This window comes from Alternaria novae-zelandiae (assembly GCF_023758075.1).
Source record: "Alternaria novae-zelandiae strain BMP 2774 chromosome Unknown scaffold_26, whole genome shotgun sequence".
Taxonomy (NCBI): domain Eukaryota; kingdom Fungi; phylum Ascomycota; class Dothideomycetes; order Pleosporales; family Pleosporaceae; genus Alternaria; species Alternaria novae-zelandiae.
In genome coordinates, this window is record NW_026056986.1 from 117447 (window position 1) to 142784 (window position 25338).

General features: G+C 52.6%; 9 protein-coding genes across 9 annotated transcripts; 5 read left to right on the plus strand and 4 right to left on the minus strand.

Moving 5' to 3' along the window:
• Nucleotides 1-789: 789 nt before the first annotated feature.
• Nucleotides 790-2063, minus strand: J4E88_009751 (uncharacterized protein; the record flags this gene model as incomplete). The annotated part of the gene is made up of 3 exons (XM_049403350.1): nt 790-1820; nt 1870-1908; nt 1955-2063. The coding sequence occupies 3 exons, from the start codon at nt 2061-2063 to the stop codon at nt 790-792; spliced, it is 1179 nt and encodes a 392-aa protein (XP_049250784.1).
• Nucleotides 2064-2965: 902 nt separating this feature from the next.
• On the plus strand, nt 2966-4398 carry J4E88_009752 (uncharacterized protein; the record flags this gene model as incomplete). Its single annotated transcript, XM_049403351.1, has 6 exons — nt 2966-2974; nt 3075-3273; nt 3337-3418; nt 3466-3603; nt 3650-4117; nt 4167-4398. The coding sequence occupies 6 exons, from the start codon at nt 2966-2968 to the stop codon at nt 4396-4398; spliced, it is 1128 nt and encodes a 375-aa protein (XP_049250785.1).
• Nucleotides 4399-10146: 5748 nt separating this feature from the next.
• J4E88_009753 (uncharacterized protein) lies at nt 10147-10951 on the plus strand (the record flags this gene model as incomplete). The annotated part of the gene is made up of 3 exons (XM_049403352.1): nt 10147-10153; nt 10191-10234; nt 10298-10951. 3 exons carry the CDS (start codon nt 10147-10149, stop codon nt 10949-10951), a joined length of 705 nt encoding a protein of 234 aa, XP_049250786.1.
• A 577-nt stretch (nt 10952-11528) lies between these two features.
• On the minus strand, nt 11529-12661 carry J4E88_009754 (uncharacterized protein; the record flags this gene model as incomplete). The annotated part of the gene is made up of 4 exons (XM_049403353.1): nt 11529-11756; nt 11813-12081; nt 12152-12168; nt 12657-12661. 4 exons carry the CDS (start codon nt 12659-12661, stop codon nt 11529-11531), a joined length of 519 nt encoding a protein of 172 aa, XP_049250787.1.
• Nucleotides 12662-13202: 541 nt separating this feature from the next.
• J4E88_009755 (uncharacterized protein) lies at nt 13203-14375 on the minus strand (the record flags this gene model as incomplete). Its single annotated transcript, XM_049403354.1, has 3 exons — nt 13203-13918; nt 13971-14302; nt 14371-14375. 3 exons carry the CDS (start codon nt 14373-14375, stop codon nt 13203-13205), a joined length of 1053 nt encoding a protein of 350 aa, XP_049250788.1.
• A 1094-nt stretch (nt 14376-15469) lies between these two features.
• J4E88_009756 (uncharacterized protein) lies at nt 15470-17279 on the plus strand (the record flags this gene model as incomplete). Its single annotated transcript, XM_049403355.1, has 4 exons — nt 15470-15660; nt 15710-16538; nt 16596-16779; nt 16843-17279. 4 exons carry the CDS (start codon nt 15470-15472, stop codon nt 17277-17279), a joined length of 1641 nt encoding a protein of 546 aa, XP_049250789.1.
• A 314-nt stretch (nt 17280-17593) lies between these two features.
• Nucleotides 17594-18325, plus strand: J4E88_009757 (uncharacterized protein; the record flags this gene model as incomplete). Its single annotated transcript, XM_049403356.1, has 1 exon — nt 17594-18325. One exon carries the CDS (start codon nt 17594-17596, stop codon nt 18323-18325), a length of 732 nt encoding a protein of 243 aa, XP_049250790.1.
• Nucleotides 18326-19655: 1330 nt separating this feature from the next.
• Nucleotides 19656-20183, minus strand: J4E88_009758 (uncharacterized protein; the record flags this gene model as incomplete). The annotated part of the gene is made up of 3 exons (XM_049403357.1): nt 19656-19758; nt 19923-20101; nt 20154-20183. 3 exons carry the CDS (start codon nt 20181-20183, stop codon nt 19656-19658), a joined length of 312 nt encoding a protein of 103 aa, XP_049250791.1.
• A 352-nt stretch (nt 20184-20535) lies between these two features.
• J4E88_009759 (uncharacterized protein) lies at nt 20536-21600 on the plus strand (the record flags this gene model as incomplete). Its single annotated transcript, XM_049403358.1, has 1 exon — nt 20536-21600. One exon carries the CDS (start codon nt 20536-20538, stop codon nt 21598-21600), a length of 1065 nt encoding a protein of 354 aa, XP_049250792.1.
• Nucleotides 21601-25338: the final 3738 nt, after the last annotated feature.

The following is a 25338-nucleotide window of genomic DNA, read 5'->3' on the forward strand; positions in this document are numbered from 1 at the left end:
ACCTTTTCTGCACGATACCCAAAGTTTCCCGTTTTTGTGTCTTTTGTCTTTCAGTTCGCTTCTACATCAATCAGAGTAATTCTAAATACTTGTTCGTTTTACTCGTTTGAAGCCATTGTGCTGTTTTACCTTCACACTTACAACTTACCCTTCTTTCCTAGCCTTCTTGTCATGTATTTTATGTATCTCTGTTTATGTGTTGGACCATTCGGCTTCCGATGTGAAAGCTGAACAATGGGTGTTTTTCGCAATCTGAGCGGTCTGTTTCATTGGTGTATCTCACAAAATTGAGAGGAAGGGACGTCAGCGCCGAAGAAGGAGGGCAAAGTGTTGATAGCGGGCGCTTGTATTGAGGAGAAAGAGAATAAGAATGTCTAGAAGCAACAAGAGAGAGAAGAGAAAAAAATGCAAACTCGACTGAATTTATCAAATTGTGCGTGGTTTAGTTTCTGCGTGAAGAAGAAGAAGCCCTAGACAGGACGATTGCCTTGTCCAACCTTGGATACTCGCAAAGGTGTCGACCGTGTAAGGTTTGAAATAACAAATGACCAACAAGGTTAAGACCGTGAAACACAAATCACAGTACATAACTCGAATATCGCAAGACGAAGTACATAGTAAAAGAATGAAAATTGGGTATCTAAACGCCTGTCCAAGGGAGATGCAACCAACGCCTTGTTATATCCAAGCCTCAGAACGCCGTATCCGTACAGAAATCTCCTCGACCGTCAATGAGAACCATGACCCTCTAGCAATAACTCCGTCTCTCGCAATGGACTATATAAGCCTCTAAATGATATACCGCCTCCATCCATCAGGTACAAGACATTTCTTCCCACTGTCATCCCGGCCCGTGCGGAAGCGCTCCCATCGCGCATCGTACCCCGCGCCGAGAACAAGGATAGTCTCATCGTCGAGCCATCCGATGAGCCCCTTAGTCGGCCGACCGCCCGGCACACCCGGGATACCAGCACTCAGAGTAGCGGACCTACCGTGTGGGCCCCAAGTGGTAGGTTCGTCGCCCATTTCGAACTTGGCCGTAGCCGTAGGATATATATCTGAGAACGCGCGGGGCAGACCAGGGATCTTGGACAAGATACCATACTTGTGCTGCGATGGATCGGACTGTGAAGAGGCATTTGTTGCGGTTACGAGGTCGTAGATATGGAGGCTGGATTTATCGGATGTCACGGCGAGGGTTGAGCCGTCGGGGGAGAAGGCGAGAGAAAAGACAGCAGCGGGGTCGACGCCTCGACGGAGCTCTGCTAGTTTCGTGCACGAGGGGAAGGACCATAGTCGGATGATAGTGCCCTTCTCGCTGGCTGTTGCGATGAGGTCGCCGTTCCTGCTTATACCGATTGCGCGCAACGGGCTTTCGTGAGCGGGTATGATACTCACATTGCCCGTGTTCAGATCGTAGATCTTGACCTGGCCCGCCGCCCTTCCCGGAAATGCGACGATGCTCGTGCCCAGCTCACACAGCCCAAACGGGTTATTGACCGTCTCGTACTCGGCCGACTTGACCGGCGGCACCTTCATCTTGTATATGCATATCGAGTTGAGTAGCGCGACGATCATGTGCGACTGCGACAGGCGCACGCGCTGGACGGGCGTCTTGAACTCGGTCGACGTGGTGAAGCGCTCGGTCTTGTCGTTCCAGATTTGGACCTCGTAGATGATGTCAGTGTCGGTGACGCTCCAGTCGGGGTCCTCAGGAGGTACCTTGTTCTGGGGGTACTTGGGCTGCTTCCCTCCTCCGACCAGGGCGATGTAGCTCTTGTTGCCGAGCATCTCTGCGCAACCGATGCCGCCGCCGACTTCTGTGGGGGTGTTAGTGGGATGTGGTCGGTTTGTAGGACTCGGTGCTACCTCTGGCAATCTTCTCTTCGCATGTTGTGGACGAGAATACTGGAGGTGTTAGCAGGGGCCTTCAAGGTGTATGCGCGCGTCATACCGCGAAACCCGTTCTCCAGGGCTACCGAGAAGTGCGAACAGTCGGCGTTGAAGGATGCCGAGAGCACAAAGGGCCCGGCGTCCGAGTCTAGAATGGGCCGGGTGTTCATGCTGGGCGCGGCGAATAGAGGAGATGTTTGTACGGGAGGTCGTTTCAACTGCTCAAGTGGGGCGTCTTGAGTGCAGTGCGGAGGTGGGTGGAGCGCTGTGCTGAGATACTTCGAACGTGAAGTGGCCAGCGTACGGCGCCGAAAGCGTTATCGCGGTGTCCGAGAATATGCTAGACCCATTTTCTCAGCAGCGACTGAGACAGGCGAGAGTGAATAGCGGCGAGAGGGTTGGTTGATAGCGATATCGAGGGTCCACGGCTCCTCCAAGAGCTCGGTCACGCCCTCGGGATCCACCTGAGCTCTCCCGGCGCTAGCCGATTAGAGCAAGCGCGACTTGGGGACCTGAGATGGATGACCAACGATGCTTTTGGGCACCATCAGTGCCATTGATATTACCGGAGAATTACTACCACCTCCCGCGCAGAGCCGCACGTGAGAGACGAGACTTTCCAAATTACTATTTCAAGTTTCAATGTTGAGCTTCGAGAGACCCTGATAAGTACCCCGCTGAGTACTGCCATCATGCAGAACAGCGCGCAGCCGTTAGAAAGCACCAACGCGTTCCGCTTGCCAGCTAGACATAGTTGCAATACAATTCGTGATCAATATCACTTCGCAATCACTCGTGTTGTACATCTTGCCGGAATCAGACGCGCCAGGTGGTCGCGCCAAGAAGGAGACTGCGACCGGGGTGTTTCCCGCTAGCGAGCCCCTTTGCATCGCGCAGGGAGTAGCTGCCAACGTCCCCAAATTTCCACGACGACACCGCTCCAACACCACACCTCAGACATACGCCCCCGTCTCACCCCCAAGCAGTCTCGCCTCATCGCTTGATTGTCTCCATTGCGTGTGCACGCCGCCCATCCACCACACCCATCACATTCACCGCCCCCGAGTTCATCATGTCTTCGGTACGACGCTCCCCAACACCACGTCTCCCTCAGGCCACGATGCCGCCTTACCCACCACCACACCACCTGCCATTGACCTCACCCGCTAACAATGTCTCAGGCGCTTAACAAGACGCGCAGAAAGAAGAATGTCAAGAAGGGTATCCAGTTCTGTCTGATGGTCTGCGGTGCCTCTGGTACCGGCCGGACGACCTTTGTCAACACCCTCTGCGGCAAGCAGGTGCTCGGACACAAGGAGGTCGACGACCCAACAACGGCACACGTCGAGGAGGGCGTCAAGATCAAGCCCATCACAGTCGGTACGTCGCCCCGATAAGGACCAATGGCTACTATCGTCGCGTGCGGCTGCTAACAAACATTAGAACTCGACGAGGAGGGCACCCGCATCTCGCTCACCATTGTTGACACACCCGGATTCGGAGACCAGATCGACAACGAGGCCAGGTAGGCATCTCACAGGACGTACCACAGCCCAGGCTTACCCTCCGCAGTTTCTCAGAGATCGTCGGCTACCTCGAGCGACAGTACGACGGCATTCTCGCAGAGGAATCGCGTATTAAGCGTAACCCCCGATTCCGCGACGACCGTGTACATGTCCTGCTCTACTTCATCACACCCACCGGCCACGGGTATGTATGCCGAGCCCCTCTGCCCGCTCCAGCTAACACACCACAGTCTCCGTGAACTCGACATTGAGCTTATGAAGCGCCTCTCACCCCGCTGCAACGTCATCCCCGTCATCGGCAAGGCTGACTCCCTCACACCCGCCGAGCTCGCCGAGTCGAAGAAGCTGGTCATGGAGGACATTGAGCACTACCGCATCCCCGTGTACAACTTCCCCTACGACATCGAGGAGGACGACGAGGACACCGTCGAGGAGAACGCCGAGCTCCGCGGCCTGATGCCCTTCGCCATCGTTGGATCCGAGGACATTGTTGAGGTCAACGGCCGACGGGTACGGGCACGCCAATACCCCTGGGGTATCGTCGAGGTCGACAACCCCCGCCACTCCGACTTCCTGGCTGTGCGAAGCGCCCTCCTCCACAGCCATCTTGCCGATCTCAAGGAGATTACGCACGACTTCCTATACGAGAACTACCGTACCGAGAAGCTTAGTAAGAGTGTCGAAGGTGGTGCTGCTGCGTAAGTTTTGTCCCCGCTCTACTACAATCTCAGTACTAACATCCCACAGTGACTCGTCGATGAACCCCGAGGATCTTGCCAGCCAGTCAGTGCGCTTGAAGGAGGAGCAACTGCGACGCGAAGAGGAGAAGCTGCGCGAGATCGAAGTCAAGGTCCAGCGCGAGATCAACGAGAAGCGGCAGGAGCTCCTGGCCCGCGAGAGCCAGCTGAAGGAGATCGAGGCCCGCATGAACAGGGAACAGAGCGGCCAACTGCAAGACCACGACGCAGACGAGGCTTAGATGACGCCGACACACCTCGCTTTCAAGGATCCGGCTGTTGCATCTCCTGCGGTCTTGGTCAAGCACGGGTAGCGCGCTTGCCACGGGAAACCATCGAGTCGTCAAAAGGTGTTTTGATCATCACAGCTGCGGGCGTTTGTAATAGGTGGCTTGTGCAATGCCGACACGGAAGGGACATGGTCGGATGCCGGGCTTCATTTCTTCTTATTTGGGGGCCTTTCCATCTTTTAGCCGACAGTGATAGCTCCCTTGGATCACGTCTGTGGTTACACTGTCCTCGACATGACACTGCTTCTCGTATGTTTTCTTAGCTTTTTCGATACTTATTCCCCCGCCTTTTGGTCCTTCATGTAGGAAGTAGTAATTAACATTCTAATATCACCCCGGTGGTCATAAATGCTGTTCATTATTTGTGGTTTGCTTGTATGTGATGGAGTATCTCGAGGTTTTGCTCCTTCCAGTTGTGACCGCAAGTCCTGAGCGCGAAGAGCGCGCCTTCCACACAGTGTTAATCACTCCACTATCGTGCAATCCGGGGGCCTTTCCAGCAGACATCCATTGATTGACGAGTGCGCTGACATCGCTCCGCTCCTTCCCATCGTAACTACAGATCCTGAGTGTGGTCCGCACCTTCCACACCTGGGCAACTTCCACACCAACAATTTCCACTCCACTCGTGCATGTTGGGGGCCTCTAATCCATCGACGATCACAGCTCTTCTCGTCTCCTCAACACAACGCCCACACTTGCTTTGTTTTGTGCGCCTTCATGTACACTTACGACACCACAACTGTGGACTTACGCCACATCGCAACGTTTTGTATACCTAAAATACGCTAGATTAGCTTGCTGTTTCTTCACCGATCATGCTCGCGAATGCCGGGGGCGGTGGTGGAAATCTCGCTTTCAAGACATTGTGGGTGTCGTTGTGTGCATTGTTGTGTGCAATGGGTTCACCGATCAGTTTCGCGAATGCCGTCCACCCTGGCCCGGCAGATTCTCACCGCACGTTCAGGTTAACGAGACTGTATTTTGAAGCGAGCAAGCAAGTGGCATACATGGTGCGCACCGCGAGACGCGCATTTTATCGCTGGTGGCAGTGGCAAGTACAACAGTAACCTGTTGCGTCCAATGGACAGGCACGCTCGATACACGACTCCATTCATACTGGCTCTTTACGGCACCCTAGATACCAGCTCCACATCTTGCTTCTCTCTCCAGCTCTGCCGTACAGTTTGTAGCCGCTACAATAGCGCTCATCACACTTTACTTGCGTCCCAAGATCCAGTCCGATTAATCATCACAGTCACGAGAACGAAGCCAACCCAACAAACCTCATATACTCATCTAATAAATGACAGTGGAAGAGACAAGAGTGAGGGTGATGAGGACATTACCGACGATCTAGAAAACTCCAAAAGACTTCGATGCGACGATCGCTGTCTTGCTAGCCGATCTCAGTGAACGCTGAGTTGAGAGAATGAAGCCACTGACTTTACGCCCAGGCTCAGCGAGTACAATGGCTCCATCAAGAGCCAATGATGAAATAGCCTGCAGCTCTTGCATACATCAACCCACTCAACACTGATCTCGCCTGCGCGAATTGCAATCTGGCCTACGGGTCTGATGTCTCAAGGTAGGCGATGATAGGGCCTCTCGTATACTAACTTTCACGGAGGGATTAACTGCACACACACTGCTACATACATCCTGCAGTGCGAATATACCTCGCCTCCGCCATTGCCGACAGACTTGTCACGGAGAAGACCGCAAGAAGCAACTACTGCAGTCAGCTCTAGGCCTTTACCCCAGGTCTTTCGTCCACCAAGCGATCTTCCCGCACCGGTCAAATACTGCACGTCATGGTAGCGGATCGTTTCGACCCATTCCATCCTGTCTGATCGGTCTACTCTGCAAGTGCCGACGCGCCTTGCTTTCATGCTTTTCCCGTCGGCTTCTAGTCCTGCAGAACCACTCACCGGTCACGTCGCGCGCAAGACGAAATCAGGCATCATTCTCATGGAAGGATCTGCCAGCGGATGAGACGACCATGGCAAAGACATGATGTTGATGACCATAACAATGGGTTTCGATACAACCCAATGCAGTAGCCTTCATAGACGGCCGCACACTAAACGATCAAGAGTCGCCCGTGCTCGTCGGAACGGCACCCTATCTACTGAGATTCATGGCTTTTACATTTGAAGGTGGGGATAAATCAGGGGTTAGCCTGCCGTCCATTAGCGTTATACTGGCTTTATCCCTGGTGCTTCGCGGATTGACAAAACCACGGCACAGCGGCAAAGCGAACGCGAAAGTGCGCACGCATCGGAGCTTCGACATTGATTAAGGCAAGCCTCGGGGTCATACTCGTCCAGCCATCTCCTGCCAGTTTAAACATGTCGATCCTGATCACGTCAACGGCCTAAACTTGGCCGAACATACGTCTTCAGATCCCAAGATGCTTCAGGCACTGGCGTACTCCCCACACAGTGGGTATATCGGCCCGCTTCTCGCCAGATTCATCTGGTCTGGCCTCTCATGCTTCCCTTGCGTATCGGACCACGATGCCTTCACGATTGATGATCTTTGACAAATCCCTCAGCCAGACATGAACAACCCGGATTCAGACCCTTTCCGTGTCGGTCCGCTTGCACATCTTCGTATGCGACATCGGCATACCGAACGTCGCCGACTCTGCGCGCCATGTTCTATGCGTCTCTTCACCGTTCAGATCCCAGGATGGTCAGGATGTCAGACTCGTGGCTCGATGACATTGGCTTCATCGAACGGAGTACGCCCGGCCGGTACTCTATCTCGTGTGGGTCCAGGAGCAAAGCCGAAGCGCAACTATCCGTCCACGTCTCGGTGCCAGTGATCAATACAGCTGGGTGCAGCCGATGCGAATATGGCTAACCGTCGCTGCATCATGCCGGAGATCGCCCCGATATGGATTCCTTCGTTCGTTTTCGCAGAAGATGGTATCATTGAGGCGAGGTGAAAGCGTGCAGATGCGTGAGACACGCAGACGTCCTGGTCTATTATGCAATGCCGTCCCAGGAACATATCCTGCATGTGGTCCTGGATCGAATAAACGCCACAGCCAAGTGGCGGCAACGGCGGCGGGGAACCTTCACACGTAGGAAGTGCCAACACAAAGTCGACGCGTTATCTCCTCCTCGTACACGCGGAATACAGCGCAAAGAATGTGTTCTCGACCGGCATACATAACCGACAGCTTTGTGTATGAAACGTATGAACCGAAGTTCGTCGATCGGTAGAGCGTTTGGTTCTCTGGCTTGCGTGCATGGCGCACGCCCCTAACCCCACCTTTTCCCAACGGTTCCACTTTTTGACCTGATCCGGCTGGAGATGTACAACCATTATCATCATAACCGCGCAGTGCGCGGCTGTCGTTATTGTACTCGGATGTCGACGCAATGACTCAAAATATTCTTTGGGACCGAGGCGGCGATTTGCCGGTTCAGCTGGCTACTAACGACCCACTGCCTATCAGCTGCCGCGAAAGCTGCGAACTCTATCGTCCCTCGCGACACGCCTTCCCGGCTGTGCTACTGAGCAGAGCAGCATGTGCACTCCTTTTGTGCCGCGTCTGCAACAGCGTTGAGCGTGTAGTAGCTGGCTAGTTGACCTTACATGTCGGCCACCACTTATTCATCATCAGCTACTGCAGACTGCTGCGAGGCGCCAGGAACCGAGGACTAGACACACGCTCGGATGGGGAAAGCAGAGCCTCCTACTAGCTGAATTCAGTTGTACTGTATACTGGATCGAATCATAAATCCGGTTGACGCCATCTTATGCAGGCGGGGTCCCACCGGCGTGGTTCGGGAATGCCAGGTGATGCAGGTCTCAACACAGCCGCCAACCGCACGTCAGCTACCCACCTTCAGAGTTTTCAGGAACGTCCGTCAGTGTGCAGGAATGCACAGTAGCCGGACACGCGCTCGCCGAGCTCACCGGAGGATCGAAGTCACCTCATCACAACGAAGATTGACGGACTGTCCTTGAGGCCAGTCAGGATTGATGTTCGCGTGAGCCGCTTGGAGCGCGGCGGTAGTCTACGCACGACCACATCCGGAAATACATCTACAAGGTTATTCATTGGATGCAGATTAACTTTACCCTCTTCGATGTGCATTACTCCGTAGTCTACAGAATTGTCCCGGCTGTGAGCGATTGGGTTTACCAAGTGGCCACCAGGTGTTCTTTCTTCGTCGCTCAATGCAGGGACCCAGCATCCGACCGAGCCTTGTATGCATGCAATACCGGGGGTTTCGTCACCCACCCCCTTCAACGTCTGCATCGAGATGGAGTGGGACCCATTTCCTCATATGAGGATAGATGCGTTCAGCGAAAAGTCTAGACTCGCCAATCGGATTGCAGATCGGCTGGGGAAGGAAAAGTATCCCTGTATACGCTAGCTCAGCCACTCACCTCTTACCGAGTCTGAACGGAGTCGCTCTTCAGCGCCGGGAGCAGGGGCATGACTTCCCCGAAAGCTGAAATCTCACTAGCTGCCTAGTCTAAATCGTTCTATCCAAGGCCATTGTGCACTGGTATGACCAGCCGACTTATTCTTGCACGCGACTGCGGCGGTAGAGCTAGTAAAATGGGACCCTCTGACAGTTCCGTCATCACGCACAACATGTTGCCTGGTGTGAGCGGGTACCACTTTCGCCTTCACCTGGGTGCCGGTGCTGGCGTAACCGACTGCTCTGTCATTAGTTGGAAACTTTCTTTTGTACAACCCTCCCGCTTCCTCATCCTACCATTGGTGAAGTCGTTTAGCTACTTCTTCCTCCTTTACTCGAACCAGGTACCAGAGCGATAGTACATACTACACCTGGTGCGACGTGAAACGCCACCAGATCACGTAAACTCACATCTCTACACTTCCTTTTAGTTGGCTTCTTAATCGTACATCTTGTCTCACCTGGCCTCTCGTTCCACCACTCCCATCTTTCCCACGCACTGAGCTTTACACCTCTTCGCCACTTCTTATCATCCAAGACGTCGTGAGAACACTCCCCCAAAGCTATGGACAGACCGCAAGTTTCGATACCACCCGTGAGTAGTACCATCAATATCATATACTGCTCCAACATACTGACCCCAAACGCTAGGCTGCGAATATCCTTGGTGTAGGTTTCTCTGCTCCACCCACGTTTTTGACTTGAGTCATGATACTGACATACGATCTCGTTCTCTAGACGCTCGGCACTGGTGAGTACCTCCGAACGTTTGGTGGCTAAGGACTATGCTAACTTGAGTAAAGTGTATGCAACCCCACGTCAAGCCCTTGACCCCACGAAGCAAATGCTAACAAAGGTCCGAATGCAGCTGCTGGTGTATACAAATCATCCCACAGTAAGTGTCACCTGCACCAGTATCGCAAATGACACTTCGCTGACTTTACCGAAGAATATGGACCAACTGGCGGCGAAAGAGCACAGAAGGCCTTCCAGGCACCATGCTCATACTCTGGTCAATTTGTGCGACACCCCACATGAACGAGCCCGGTCGACTCAGCTAACCCCAGGATGCAGGCGGCGTGCCGTTCGGTGTATATGCGATTGTTCAGGTATGCCATCACCCACCGCGCACTCCGTCTTTTCTTTTATTTACTTGCGATTAGAACTTCAACTTTGCCCTCAAATTCCAACCCCAAGCTTTCGCCAGTCTCACCCTGATCGCATGGGGCCAAACACTCTACTACCACAACAAATGGCGGGTCTGGACAGCTACTCTAGCGACTATCGCTCTCGCAGCTAGCTTTGGTATCATGGAACTCATTCTCATTCTTACACTGCGCGTAAGTCAACGACCTGTTCCAAATCTCCGTTTTGTCGAAAGCGACTGACAGTATACCGTACAGGGCCCATACAGCCGCGGCGTTGAATGGCCCATGATGCTAATGGCCATCTCCGCCTCCGTAATCCAAGTCATCGGCCTAATCCCGCCCTACTTCGAGCTCGCCAAGCGCAACGGCCGCGTCATTGGCATCGACTTCTGGTTCCTCACCATCGACTACCTCGGCGCCTTCTTCTCACTCATGGCTGTCGTCGCGCAGCAATGGTTCGATGCTCTCGGTGCCAGTCTATACATCGCCTGCATGGTCCTCGAGACTGGCATCTTCGCCAGCCAAGCCGTCTGGCTATGGCGTGTCAGGCATGTGCGCAAGGAAGCTAAGAAGGCGGGCAAGACGTATGATGAATACGTTGCTGAGAACAGCGGCAAGAAGTTGCCGAGGTGTGGGAGTGAGGAGACGTTTGTTGATGTTGAGACGGGGTGCGAGAAGAAGACGACGATTGGAGGTGGAGAGTATGATGCTGGTACGCCTGAGAAGGCGGCCGAGAAACCTTCCACGACCCAAGAGGAACGCGTCGATGCCACCGAGACGACTGCGACGCCCGCATCGACATCGACAGCCACGTTAACGCCCATATTCACTTCGATGACAACAGCGCCATCACCCGACACACTCCAGGCTCCCCCACCTGCCGTGCTGAAGAACGACACGTCTGGTTGAACCCCTCATTCCATGTTTCCCTTTTCCTTCGGATAATTTGCACGGCGCTGCACCTATCATCTTCCGACTTCTTCATGTCCTGTACGATACCTCACGATGGCGATCACGGCGTACCATATTTCCTTTCCTTTCTTTCCTCAATCTGGCGACAACGGTTAAAAGCTGTTCCTGCTCCTCCTCTGGTAGGATGTGAAAAGCTACTTCTCCTTACAAAAAGTTGAAAATAACTTGGGTGGCTATCTGCTATGGGTTTCTGGTGTTATCTGGGGATGGGGTTGGGTCAAACTGCAGACCGGTGTGCGTTGGCATGGCATGGCACAGGTTGTACGAGTAGGAGTTTAAAACTAATAACATGGTTGCTCTGACAGTGTGGACCGAGGTTGAGATACATTGAAGCCAAGGGTTGCAATCGACACGTGATCTGACAATGCGCGATACCTAGGTAGTCATGCAGGCTAGTGAGATGTCTTCGCTGGTACGGTATTGGAGTGCCTGTTTGTCTGACTACAGTTTGCTACTCCCTTAACTACATTTCCCCCCATCAAATGATACCAGGGGCGATGATCAACGAAAATTGCTACTCATCATCCATTTGAGCCTTGCCTCGCTGTTCCTTATTCTCAGGACCAGGTCGCTTAGTCGACACAGTACCCTTGAGCTTCGCAGTCTCAGCAACACCCTCACCCTTCTTACTCATCTCCCCTTGCTTGGAAATCTGGGAGCTGTGGTGAGTATCACCATTAGACAAACCCTCTTGCTTTCCGGACATGTAGTTGAAGCTCCTGGGCTTTCCGCGGGGATCAGCCTGTGGTGTTACTTAGCAATCAAGAAGCGGAAAAAAGTGTTACATCTTGTACGAACCGGGTCGGCTACATGTGAAGGTGCTGCCCCGTGACCCATAGCCTTCGGGCCCAACTCTTCATTGGGGTCCGGCCTGCCGGCACCGGGTGCGCTGGGATCGCCTTTCATAGTGATCTTGTGGCTGCGCATGTTTTCCTCGTTCTCGCCAGCCATCTTGCCTGGCATGGTGGGATGCGGCTGGAGATTGGCCGCGAGGTTCTGCTTCGACGAGGGATGCAGATCTGAATTTATAGCGAAGTAAAGACCGCCGGTGAAGGCCATGGCTACACCTGCGAACTTACTAGAGGATACACGTTATAGGAGGATCGGGATGAGAGTTGCGGTGGCATCAAAACGTACAATGTGAAATCGCTATTCTGCACCTTGGGAATGATGGGCTCGCTGGCATACTGCCTGCTCTGGGCGCCATTCCGCAGTGGATGAGGCCTAGCGCTACGAGAACATTTCGAGCCGTGTATAGTGCCTGTAGCTGAGGCGACTCGCGGCTTTGTAAAGCGAAGTAGCGGCATATTGAATCACATAGATGTGTATACTAGGTGTACTGAGTGTGGAGGAATGATTGGTAGTTTGTTTCCATCTCCCATGATATTTAGACATTCGGTGCTAGGCCAACATCAGGTTCCAAGGTTATCGTCAATGCGCGCGAGATGATGCGTCATCGATTCAGCGGAGCCATCTCCGGGGGATGAGCGTCGACTGAAGAAGATGGAAAAAGCAGTACGTGCGCCATGGACTGCATGAGAACGCGTTTCATCAGAGTTGCATGGAAGGATGACGTCTTTGCGGGGTGCGGGCGCGTGTCTGGGGAATTGGAAACTGCGGTTCTGGTTAGCGTGGTGAATACGTCATGGTTCGTTCACGATGACCCATCTGCGACGAGCGGATTACAATTACTCAAGATACATACTATATACACATGGAACGGCTATCCCAGCTGTCAGAATTCACACGTTCAAGTGACATGTGGTGACTAAAGGTAAGGTGTCCAATGAGCGATCTAGGCAGTGAATCACATGAGCGAGCTAAGCAGCTCTGCCACGCGACGCATACGAACACCCTTCATCGACGACAACAAACCATGCACTCGCCTCAAACGTCTCAATATGACGACAAGCCTTTTTATGGCTGCGCATTCAATGCAGGTGGATCTAGAACCATTGCGACAGCAGCTCGTTCGTACGACGCTCAACACACGACCTCACGCCGACAATACGACCACGGTGCTCGTCCACGGCGCGATAACCCGCCAACACATGCGGAATACCAAGCCTTGACGTGTAGCTTCATCCCATATATTGTAGAAACGCTCTTTTGGGCGAAGGTCCCTACGGCTTCTGATCAGCGTCCGATATGAAGACGGTAATATCCAACTTCCGCTTGCCGAGGACCGCTATACGAACACCAGGAAGCTAACAGCTGACGCCATGCTAATAGCCCACCAAATACGCCCAGCAACCAGATCTTGAATGCTACGCGAGGCACTGGGTACCGGCGAGCCTGGCGATGACTCCACCGAGCATACTGTCCCGTCGGGATCGGTGCTAGTGCTAGCACTTGTGTTGAAGAGCAGCTCGACCCATTGGATATCGAACCAGGCCTCTTCGCCGGTATTCATACGGCCAGAAAACGTGCCTCCGTTACTCCATAGACTCAAGATGATCATGCTCTCTGCATCTGGTACGTTGACTTCCGTATCAGCTGATTGCGCACCATTCATGTACCACGCGCTTTTCCCGGGTACCCAGTCGAGCCTGTAGTTGTTCCAGTCCGAGGTAGGTTGGTAATCCTCCATTGAGACATTAAATGTTGCGCCGTCGATGGGTACATCAGTGTCGGGGTCTGCGGTCGGCTGGTTGGAGTAGTGCACTTCGTCAGCCTTGGGCCCGGTCGGTATCTCTATGTCGGACTCGTTGGTGTCATCGTGGTACGTGAAGAAAGCCGCAACTGCGCCGCTGGCTCCATTGATGCGTGCGGACATGCGGATAGAGGCGTAGGTGACATTGTATTCCGCAAAGTCTAGTTCAGCGGCCACCTGGCTTCCATCGGAGAGTCTTGTCGTGTGCAAGGTAAGATAGGTAGTATCCTGCGACGCGTCGGTATTCTTGCCTATGGGTGGTTAGCAGTCGGTTGAAGCGGAGAAAGCAGGACTCCAGCTTACTTATTGATACACGAGATGGTTTATAGTACATATCCACTGTATCGTCCCTTGGCGACGGCCTATACCAATCTCTTGCATTCCAGCCCGAAACCCAGGGAGCAGCCTGAATGATCTTAGACTGGCCGCTGGCTGCTTCCGTGTCCGTGTGATCCTCTCCGTAAGACGAGGCAGAAGCCGCATCGCCATCGATGTCATCATGAAGCTGCCTAAAGTCGTAGAAGCGATGGAAGCCGTATGTTGCTGCTGTCGAACCATTGGTAGAGAACCGAGTACATTCTGCAGCGGCCTGAGCGAAGAGAGAAGATGCAGCGAAAACCAAGAAAAGGGCTGAGCTGTAAAACATGACAAACATCGAAGGTAAGCGCTTGGGATCACAGTAGAGTAGATCTGCAGTCGTCACGACATAGTAGTCGGACCAGCTTACACTACATACGTGCGGAGGTTGCCCTTTCGTAATCTTGCGGTGTGGATGTCACCTGGGTAGGCGCGGGAGCGAGACATTGACAGTAGAGGCGTTCAATCTTTCGAATTCGACTTCTGGTGTGCCTTTCATGGAGCTTCGACGTCAGCGTGCGGTATTGCAGTGCAGTATTGTTGTTCAAGGCCGGTGCATGGCAAGACGACAAGGTACGAATGAGGCGTGCAGAGTTTTGTGGCTGGGTCGTGGCGTCCACTTGTCGAGTTCTCCTGCGGGTACTAGCCACCTTGTCGCTAGGTACCGTTCTTGAATCATAAAATTACGTTTCTGCTGTTAAACATCGCTGCTAGTCGCGAAGGCCAGACGCGTCGATGGGACGCGTCTAACCTTCGAAGGCTTCGCGACGCGTCTGGAAATGAAAAAGCCAGCTAGCACTCATTCGAGCTAGCGCAAACACCGACCTCCGGCCATTCTTCCTGCAGTCCTTCACGTCATCACCGTCACCACCGCTCGAACGCCGGACAGGCAACAACAGCTTTGTTATACAATATATCGCGAGATGAGACGTTTACACGCTCGTAGCAACTTGATTGGCTCGCTTCTCGGCGCTCTATTACAACCGTTTATCATCGGTCTCGCGCGTTGATGTGCCGACGAATAACCCCGCCGCTACTCCAACAAAGATGTGTCTCGGCAGTCATTCTGAGTCCGAAGTGCTGAAGCTTACTTGCAGTCACAATATCAAGCGGCGGCCTTACCTATCGCACGTCCCAGCTACTACAACTGCAAGATATGCGCATTTTGCCCGTTGTCAGACACACCACCCATCCTGGAATTTGCGCATCACGGGGCTCAAGGCAGCATTGTAGGCATCAATAATGAGCATTTCTGTAAGCGGATCGGATGTTTCTTGCGCGTCCGACCGGTTCGGCGGGCCTGGTCCCCACTTCCCGGTAGATACAAGGCTGTCTAGAAATGGTATTCTTCCCCGCGTCGTCTGCGTACACCGCTGGTATCTTATATATATCGTGCCTGTTCTTGCGGTTCCTCGACAGCGTGACAGAACCACCGAACAGATATCATGGCTTCAGAACACCAGGCACCGCAGACCTTCACATATCACCATGCCGACCTAGGTCCCATGACAGGCATCGTCACGCCCGACAACGTTGTTCAGTTTCGCGCCGTGCCATACGCCACCATTCCCGCTCGCTTCAAGCAGTCTGTTCTCTCAGATACGCTTGCGGGCAAAAAAGACTTCACGGAACACCGGTATGACTTACCCTGCTGCTTCCCTCGGAAGAGAAGCTAATGCCCTCAGCTATGCATGCCCTCAAGTCTTTAATATTGACGCGGTCGGCGGCGGTAACTTCCCTGGCGAAAAGTTTCCACACTTAACGGACGAGTTGAAATGTGCTATCCTTCAGGTGAACGTACCGCTTTCGTGCCTCAAGCAGCAGCCATCCTCCTCAAGACTCCCTGTATCGGTCTACATCCATGGGGGAGGCTTCGTGCTCGGAAAGATTGACGAGCAGCACAACACATCTCTCATGGTCGAGCAGTCGATCCTTGATGGCCAACCCATCATCTCCACGAGCATACAATATCGTTTGGGGGCGCTTGGCTATCTACATACTCCGGAGGCTGGAAATGCAAATCTCGCACTGAACGATCAACGGAATGCGCTTCTCTGGATCCAAAAGTTCATCGAGGGCTTTGGAGGGAACAAGAAGAAGGTTACTGCGTTTGGAGAGTCCGCTGGCTCCATGTCAATTTGCGCCCACATGCTACGCCAACCTCCGTCTTCGGGTCCGCTGTTCCAGAGAGCGATTCTCATGTCCGGAATCATTGGGCCAACGACAGCACCGCTATCACCCGAAAGCGCAAGCGAGACATACAACAGCTTCTTGCGAAGAGTCGCGATTGAAGAAGAAGGCGAGGCAGGTCTAGAGAAATTACGTCAGGTGGACGTACAAAAGATCGTCGAAGCATCCGCCGCGCATCGAGCGGCTGGTAATATGTGGCTTTCGGTTCAGGATCCAGAGTGGTTTGGTGATGAAGCGGGTTCTGTGACCTGGGACCGCATTCCTGAGTTGCTTGGCAAATGTGAGTGGGTCAACGAGATCATTCTGGGAACCACAGGATTTGAGGTGAGTCAATGCTTCTCATTTATACGTCCAAACCGAGAAGCTTACTCGGACATACAGGGTGTCACGTTGATGTCAGCAATTACTGCTGTCAGCCCGGACGCTTTCCTCAAAGGCATCGCAAAGCAGTTAGGCGAGAAAAGCGCGGGCCTCGTCGAGCGAGCTTACGGCATCTCGCCGGAAATGGACAAGAATGTGTTCATAACCGCAGGCGCACGTTGGGTAGGCGACGTCGTTTTCGATGGTGAGACATTCCTCATTGTGCAGTGTGCATAGCTAATAACTATAGCGCCGACTCACCACTTAGCACAATATCTCACCCAGCACACAAACAAGAAGGTTTATCGCTACGTCTTCGATGTCCGGAATCCTTTTGCCACCAGTCCCTTCTGGCAGCAAGCGCATCACTGGGTCGACGTCTACTACGTGTTTAAAACGTACCAATTCCGCTACCCGTCACAAAGACTCAAGGCTATCTCCACCCAACACGCACGGACCTGGAACAGCTTCGCGAATGGAGAAACACCGTGGAAAGAATACAAATATACCGGCAAAGGCGACGAAGTGGTCATGGTGGCAGATGAGAGGGATGGCTGGGTGCAAAGGACTGTTGAAGAACATGAGAAGGTTGTGGACAACAGCTGGCGGAGATGTGAAGCGTTGGTTGAGAGTTGGGACAGTATGCGCGGGAAGCATTTCTCGCCGTTTCAAATCGAGCCAATGAAGGCGAACAAGATAGCCTAGATTAGATGGTAAGGATATCATCCCACGTCAACCTAGGGAAAAAGTGAACCCCCTGGGGTCTACATCGATGTTAGCACACCCACTTTGCATGTAGTCATGTTAATGTAGTCTGCAGACCTGTTCAGGTTTTCCCTTGTATGAGGTGACCCGGTGCTTCTCCATCATTTTGAGTCATATTGCGCTAGGCTGGATTACACTTAGTGGTTTCTTCTTGCGGCGGAAGACCCTCCGAGTCATCTCTTCTATCATCTTTCCAAGTGTACAAGTATCCGCAAGACTGTTCATGCATCTCATCAATCCCGGCACACCTCAAGATGACTTTCCAACAATCCTCAACACCGTTTTCGCGGTTCGCCCTCGTCACACCTCGACTCATCATTGTACCCACGCCATTGGCTATCTCAATACCGGCTTATGTCACTCTTTTCGCAAATCTCCTCGCCGACACGGCTTTCTGCGAGATGGGCTTTGGCGATAAGTTCCCCGTAGTGAAGCGCACGCAAGAAGAAATGCACAGTTCGATCGCTACACGAGATATTGCGCAGTGTTGGGAGAAGAGAGGATTGGGCACTTTTGCAGTTGGCTGGCGACCGAAAGAGTGGTCTGACCATGCAATGGGTCGGTATTTGAAAGATGCGAGCGAGAAAGTCAGGATCATTGATGGAGAAGAGATGGACAACGTATGCCAAACACTAGGCGCAATCGAATGGCTAGGCTATGCAGGCGTCCGGGATGCAACGACAACTTCTCTTCCTCCGCGCGACGATTCTGACGATTCACTACCACCGTGGGAAGAGATGGTTGAAATGCTCTACGGTGTTGCGCCGGCATACTGGGGTCAGGGTGTAGCTCGCGAGGCCGCGGAAGCAGTCATGCAGTGGGCGGCGGCGCAGAAGGGTGTAAGGAGGTTCATCGCTGAGACGGAAAAGCCCAATGCGAGAAGTGGAAGAGTGTTGGAGAAGATGGGGTTTAGGAAGAGTGGTACTAATTATTGGAAAAATGAAGATGAGTGGGAGTGGGAGAGGGACGCTAAGAGCCTTGAGTAGGCAGGTTTGTGTTATGTAGGCGCATTCTGGGATGGTAACGAGCTTAGTGCAGCAATTTTGCATCCATTAAGTCCTTTTTGGTGTCTTTAGCTACTGATGAGATGTTGTAAGTATTTAGGCCAGTCCGCTGTGACTTCCAAGGTTGCTCTTAGCAATGCCTTTCTACCCTTTCTCATGCAAAAAGGATGGAAAAATGCTGAGCTCTCGTCGCGCTCCTGTCCGCTTGAGGGAGGCCTTAGCTTTCTTCGCCTTGGGCCACTCATCCACCTCTTTCTCATCTGCCTCATCTAGAGTGACGACTGTTTCTGAAGGCCGGCCGTCGTGGAGATCGGTGACAATCACCTGAACTCGCCGCTCTTGCTGAACCAAAAAGCCCATCATCAACCACTTCCCTAAACTGAAAATCGCGTCCAATCCACACCGAGGATAACAAGTTATAAGATATCTGTCTACGCAGTTAATGCGGACCCGGCACAAGCGCTCACAATTGAGCAGAGGTCGGAGTGCGAATAGGTCTATCAGCGTATCTACAGACCGTAGAGTACGCAGGCCTGTTCGGAAATTAATGCTAAACAGCTCTCGGGTAGGCACAGTCAATTGAATCTCTCGGAGGAAGACGCAGGCAACTGCAAGCTCTACCATGGGGCTTTTTGGAACGAATGACGCCTGAGAGAGGTGAGACACGTCTCCAAGACGAATGACTAGGTTCTTTACCGCCAGCAAACCATCACCATGAGGGATTGCGGTCAATTCGTTGTGAACCCACGAGCCACCGTCGTAGTTTTCGTCACCCGCCTCAAAGTTGAGAAAGATCCACTGCGTGCGCTCAAGCATGTAGACAACGACCTCGCCCTGCAACTGTCCGCATGTGGAGGCTAAAGCAGGGAGCGAACGTGACCAATAGTTGCAATGTCGCGGGTTTGGGAACAAAGTCCTCTCGCTCTTGTTGCAAAGCTTCAAAGAGGTTGGGTAGTGCCATACACAACAATTCCATTCTTGAGAAATATCCCAATCATCCGTGTGAGGGTTGTGCGAATCCGGCCATACAGTTCCATGTTCGAGAAGATAGTAATGGTAAACTATCTTTCGAAGTTCAGCCGGAAGTTGTAAGAAGTGAGGGAAGTATGGTGGCGGCTCATAGGATAGATATCCCGTTACTGCTGCAGCGACGTCCTTAAAAGCCGTCCACTCGATTCGCTCAATGCCGTTCTCATAGTGGAGCCACTCGACGACAGGACCTGAGAACTCCCGAAAAGCAGCCACCTTCTCGTCTGGCCATATATCGAAATCGTTGGTGAAAGCCAAATACTCCGTTGCGACCTCTGCGAGATCACAGAATGCCAGCTGCTCGATCGGTACCAGGCCATTCGTAGTTTGGTGCATATATGTTACCGCGGTCGGGACGTCGCGCGATACAAGGATATTGGTCGTATCTTTGCCCACATAACAGCAACCGTACCAGCAATGATACTGATGCTCGTGAAAATACGGAACCCTGAATGCGTCATACCAGCCTGCCATGTCGAAAAAGACAGCATCGCAAATCGACACATGGCCCTCGTGTTTGTAAAGTAGCTTCAGAGTCTTCAAAACATACAGATGACAGTCCGGTACGAAAGCCTCGAAACTAAATTTGCGGTCGTCTTCGAGGTATGCAACGCACGCTGCCGATATCCTGGTGAACTCTTCCTCTGCAGAGATTTCCGTGTATTGGGTGAAAGCCTCAAAGGCTGTGGCTTCGTCGACAAGGTGCGCGTTCTCCCTGGGCATGTTGACCTGAAGTGCTTGCTTAGTTAAAGCCTCGAGCGTTCTAATCCTCGAGACATACTGGTACTGTAGAACCGATGTAGTTCGACATTTTGATTCGTCAAGATCAAGTTCTGTGAGAGTTGGCAGGGACTAACGGGTTGACACACTGCGGCGGTAAGCGTGAACAATGCAGTTAACTTACATGCGCTTAAAAGTATACTTACAGAGACCGTGCGCCAACAGCTTTAGTCTAGGCATCAGGGCGTGGAAGTAGCTTAAGTGAATTTACCTAGGTAAAGGATGTCTGCGGAGATGAAGGTATCACGTGACGTAGGTATGTAATCCTGGCATCCAAGCAGGGCGTCAGGCAACCCGCGCGGGGAGATCAAGGCCTCCATGCTATCATGACAGTCACCGACTACTCGAAAGTACGGAAGTAGTAGACACTTCGCAACGCGACAATGACGGAGGCCACCTCCATCCCCGAAGTCGCCAGTCATGAAGCGGCATCCGTCCATGAGCCACAATTCACCAAGTTCCTTCTTTTACCCGCCGAGCTACGTCTCAAGATCTTCGCAGCGTACTTGCACCTAGAGACAGCGCACAATGACTCCACGCTGGCGGATCATGGCCACCTCAGATACCGCAAGCCTTGTTGCGACGTCTTTGAAGCCTACCTGGAGAATGCGCGCAACACCTCGAGTCTAGCAAATCATCTCCATGTGGACAATTACAATAACCCATGTTGCACCTGGCGCTGGCCAGACGACCTCATCATCTGCGATCGAAATGCTGGCGACGAGCTGACAACCGCGAAAGTCGCGCCGTGGCTCCCTGCTCTCGCGTTCACGAACAAGCAGCTCCTGAGCGAAGTCACCCTCTTCATGCTCTCGACAACCGAGTGGTTCGACTTCAAATACGATCCCAAGAAGCCGTTCAAGATCACCCGTTGGTTTGCAGACTTCCTTTCCACGTTCCCCGCGGTCACCATTGATGGCGTAGCTACCACCCAGGGATTCGCAGCCATCAAGCGCATCAACTTCCCCCACGTAAAGTACATACCGTATACCCGGGCCAACTATGATATCGACGGCAACCTCGACATCCCTCTAATGCTCAAGTGCACCCAGCTCGATACCATCGCCATGTCGTTCCACTGGATCCAGCTCGTCGATAGAGCGTATACACAATACCAGAGACCTCGCGATCTAGAAGATTTCCTGGATGCCTTCGGATTCAGACCGATGCTTGAGCATCGCGGGGTTAAAAAAGTGTATCTTGAAGGTGTGAATCATCTCCAGGGAGGAGAGGGGCGGTTGGCTTGTCTGTATAGGTTTGGCGAGTGGCTTGTGAAGGGGTATAGGAAGCGGGGGAGGGAGGTGGATGTGCATATCAGTGAGCGACGCCAGCGGTTTGATGGGAGGACCGTGGGGCCGAAGCTGGTTGTGGAGGACAGTGAGGAGGATGAGGAGGCACCCAAGGTCGACCGGAAGTCTGGGAAGCGCAGAAATGGAAGAGGTGGTTAACCATCTCTTGCTTAGACTGCTGGTTGACCGGTCGTACGGTTGGAACCAAATGCGGTGCATCACTCCTGCAGAATCCGCGTGCACTGCAATCTTTAGCGGGGACGAGGGATAGGTGAGGCTGAACGTCGCAGCAGTTGCAACCAAGGGTCTGGAGACATAACATGCGATAAACAGGAAAAAACAACCATTTCGGATCACTGTTCACTGTCCAAGTGATGTTTGTTCCATAGTATTGTAGTGATGGAGTAGCTCAAGCGTTTGGAAGTAGCCTTTTGAGCAGGCGTAAAGGACTTGCAATTGACAGTAGGCGGCCAACACCGGGGTCATATCGCGACGAGACATGATCAAATGATAGCTCATCGACCCAGGCACACAATGTTGCTCGTTGCCATCGTGCTCAATATCCGCAAGTCGAAGCGATCCGATCCAGCGATGTTCTCGTCTTCTTTTCGTGTTTTCGTCATGCGCAAACGCTTCAAAGACCGCGACCCGCCGGCTATCCACCGCCCCTGACCGCTCCTGATTCGACCGCCATTTTCGCCGTGGTACAAGTCTCCGCAAAACCGACACAACGACCATTCACACGCGTCACAGTGGTAAAACCCGCCCGCAGGCACACGGCACGCCGAACGCTATGATCCCACACCGAACACCCACCCTCAGAAATTTCACTCCCAGCCCCCACGATAGGCCCTTCCGGCCAACATCGGCCCTGCACAGTGGATCTTGTGAAAAACCCTTCTCCCAATAACCGCCTACGCATCACGTGCCCCCTGGCCCTTGCACCCCTCCCTCTACCTATATAAACCGCCCTCCCTCCGTCCCTCCTTCTGCTCATCATGTCGATCATACTTCATAGAATCATTTCTAATAGTATGCATCCTCTTCTGAGTTACTCTAAGTAGCCACAGAATCTCCACCCTGGTTGATGACTATCAGCCTCGATGTCCCGGAGTGAGGCTTTTTTTTACGGATGCTTCGGCGTGCGTGGCGATGATCTTCAGCTGACTGGTTTGCGACTTCGTGTTGCGCTGGGAGGCAGGACGTTGATGGCAATCTGACAGGTTACCTTTTTTTTTCATTGACAAGATGGGCTTGCTCGTCGGTTGAGGAAGAAATTCTGAGATGTTGGTTGGGATGGCGGCGTTGAGGCGGTGGGAGCTCTTGTCGCATCGCGTCGCGCTTTCCGGCCCTCATCTGCGGCGTCCATAAGGAAGGCACGAGTGCCCAGAGCGATGCGTGTAACATTGAATGTCATCGTGATGGGTTCTCTCTTGAGCGCGTCCAAGTTTACAGTAATCAAATCATCAAATGCATGGCTTGCCAGTGTTTGCGCACAGCGAGGCGGGCGTCCGTAGAATTGTCTTCGCGTGCGGCAAGGCTGCTGCCGCTTTTTCCAAGGCCCACGCCAAACTGTCAGCAACAAAGATGCGTGAGACTTTCAGCAAAGGACATAACAACTGATCACATGCGCGACCCAGAAGCACGATGTTCAGTTGAGAGAATTCGAATTTGACAAGTTCCTCAAAGCCATAATGACGTTCTTGTGTCGCATCATCCACCACCGCGGAGTGAAAATTCATACTCCAAGCCCCTACACACTACCAACTTCAACCCTTCAGGCCTTCAGCATATCACATCGCACTATCAATAGCCAGAATACCGTGATAAACTATTTCGGGCAAGAATGACAGGATAAATGAGCCGATGAGATCGTGTGGGATATCGAGGGTGTGTGTGGCTAGATTTGCTCGAATTGGAGGATATACGAATGTTGGAGATAAATTCTCCTGCACGCTCAGCGTTGGTTGTTGTTTCAAATTTGAGGGAGGATCATAAGGAAACGTCTGTGAACAATTTGGTAATATTTGAAATATCATGATGACCGTAAACATGATGAAGAGGACAAAGGGCAGCTTTTGTTCATGTCGTGACTACAATTAACACCTTAACACCAATCCTATCCAAACTTTTCCTTCGTGACAACAACGCCGAACTCAAGCCTGACTCCAGACCCCTTCACACGCATAACACTTTTTGGTCTCATGCACCAAGGTCTTATTTACCTACTGCTGATGATTTTGCTTCTTCCATGTTTTTCCTCCGCACTTCTCGGGCTTTGGCCGCATTCTCCTGCAACTTGCGTTTGGTAATGCGTTTTGCCTGCCAATGAGCGCCTTGACCATTGCGAGATGATATATTGAACGCGCTTGTCTCACTATCCGGAGAAGGAGTGTTGCTGCGTGGGATCGCTCTGGCTAGTGTAGTACCAAAGGGTGCATAGTGGTTCTCTGCTATTGAAGAAGACATGCCTTCGATAGACATCCTTACATCATCTCCAACGCCATTGTCAGCGCCACTACCGACGCGGTTGATGTCTCTGTTGCCTTCGTGTACGTTATGTTCAGGAAAGGAAGCCTCGAACTCGTCGCTCGATAGCAAACCAACAGATCCCGGAGGCGACGAACTCTTTTCCCGCTCCATGGCATTGCGGATCAGGACTTCCTGGCGGAGACATGACCGTGCTTTCTTTGCTGCAAGAGAATGCAAAGGGTATGTAAAACTCATAAGGAACTTGGAGGCTGAGTTTGCTGGAGTAGTGTTGTTGTTGTTTGAGCTATCTGATGCCTTTTCGTGTGTCGACAGAACGTACTGCCGAGCGCGTTTCAATGTGTGCTGTTCTGCCATCAGATTGGCGATATCGACGTCAAGACCGCCAATCTTTGCGTCCAGGCCCAACAGTACGGCTTGCCGTTCGGTATGGTGAGCCTCCTTCTGCTTTCGTTGCTGACCCATCTTGAAGAGCTTGAAAGAAGATGGGATATGGCACGTCTATTCTGCTGGCAACCCGGTAAGTCGATGTTAAGGATTGATGTGGCCGATTGGGTGTGCGATGAACAGTGAGGCCTAACGTTGTCGGGACTCGTTATGATTGTGAGTGAAAGCAGGAATGGAAATAGGCTGATCGACAAGTAGTGTCAATGAATGGGCACATGGAAGAACTGTGCAATGGAGTGAGAGGACGTGACGGACTGAGTGAGAGGATGCTGCATGAACTTGAGGAGCAATCCACAAACATATATCTTGATTACTCAATAGTTATGACAGTAGTCTTGGGTCTTTCTCGGATTGCTCAGTGCCCTTCATAGGCATGCTATCGACAAGTCACATTAGATGAGTGGCCCCCAGGTTCACGAGTTCCACTACTGCGCAAGCAACGGAAACCAGAGCGTTATCGAATCGCATATGTGACGGATGAATTGAATCCGCGTTTTGGTCTCGACCTCAACGCGCTTCAGTAGTCCGTCTCTCATCATGTTCGAGCGGATCCTGCCATGACATGGCTTTGGGCGTATAGTGCAGTCGATGCAGCAGTTGCGAGGCCGTGGGAAAAGGTGCTAGCGATATAGTAGCTATGACCTGCCTTCTGGTTTGGGATGCGTCAGGACGATAGGAGTGAGCGGGGAGTGGGGATGACCGCTGGGTATCAGTGAGCCGGGGTCGGAGATAGTCTAGCCCGGGTTTGGCTAGTCAGGGACCAGAAACGTCTCTCGCGCAGCGCGACACGTCAATTTTTTGGAGTTATCGACAAAGTTCGCGACTGCAGAAGGCTATCACGACGCCAATGCTCGAATCCAGCCCTGGGTATGCCATCTTCAGCGATCTGAGGAGAAGGATGGGTACTTCCTCTTCTCAGCCCGTTCCTTCCCCAAAACGCGAGGCCGCGACGGTAGCTTC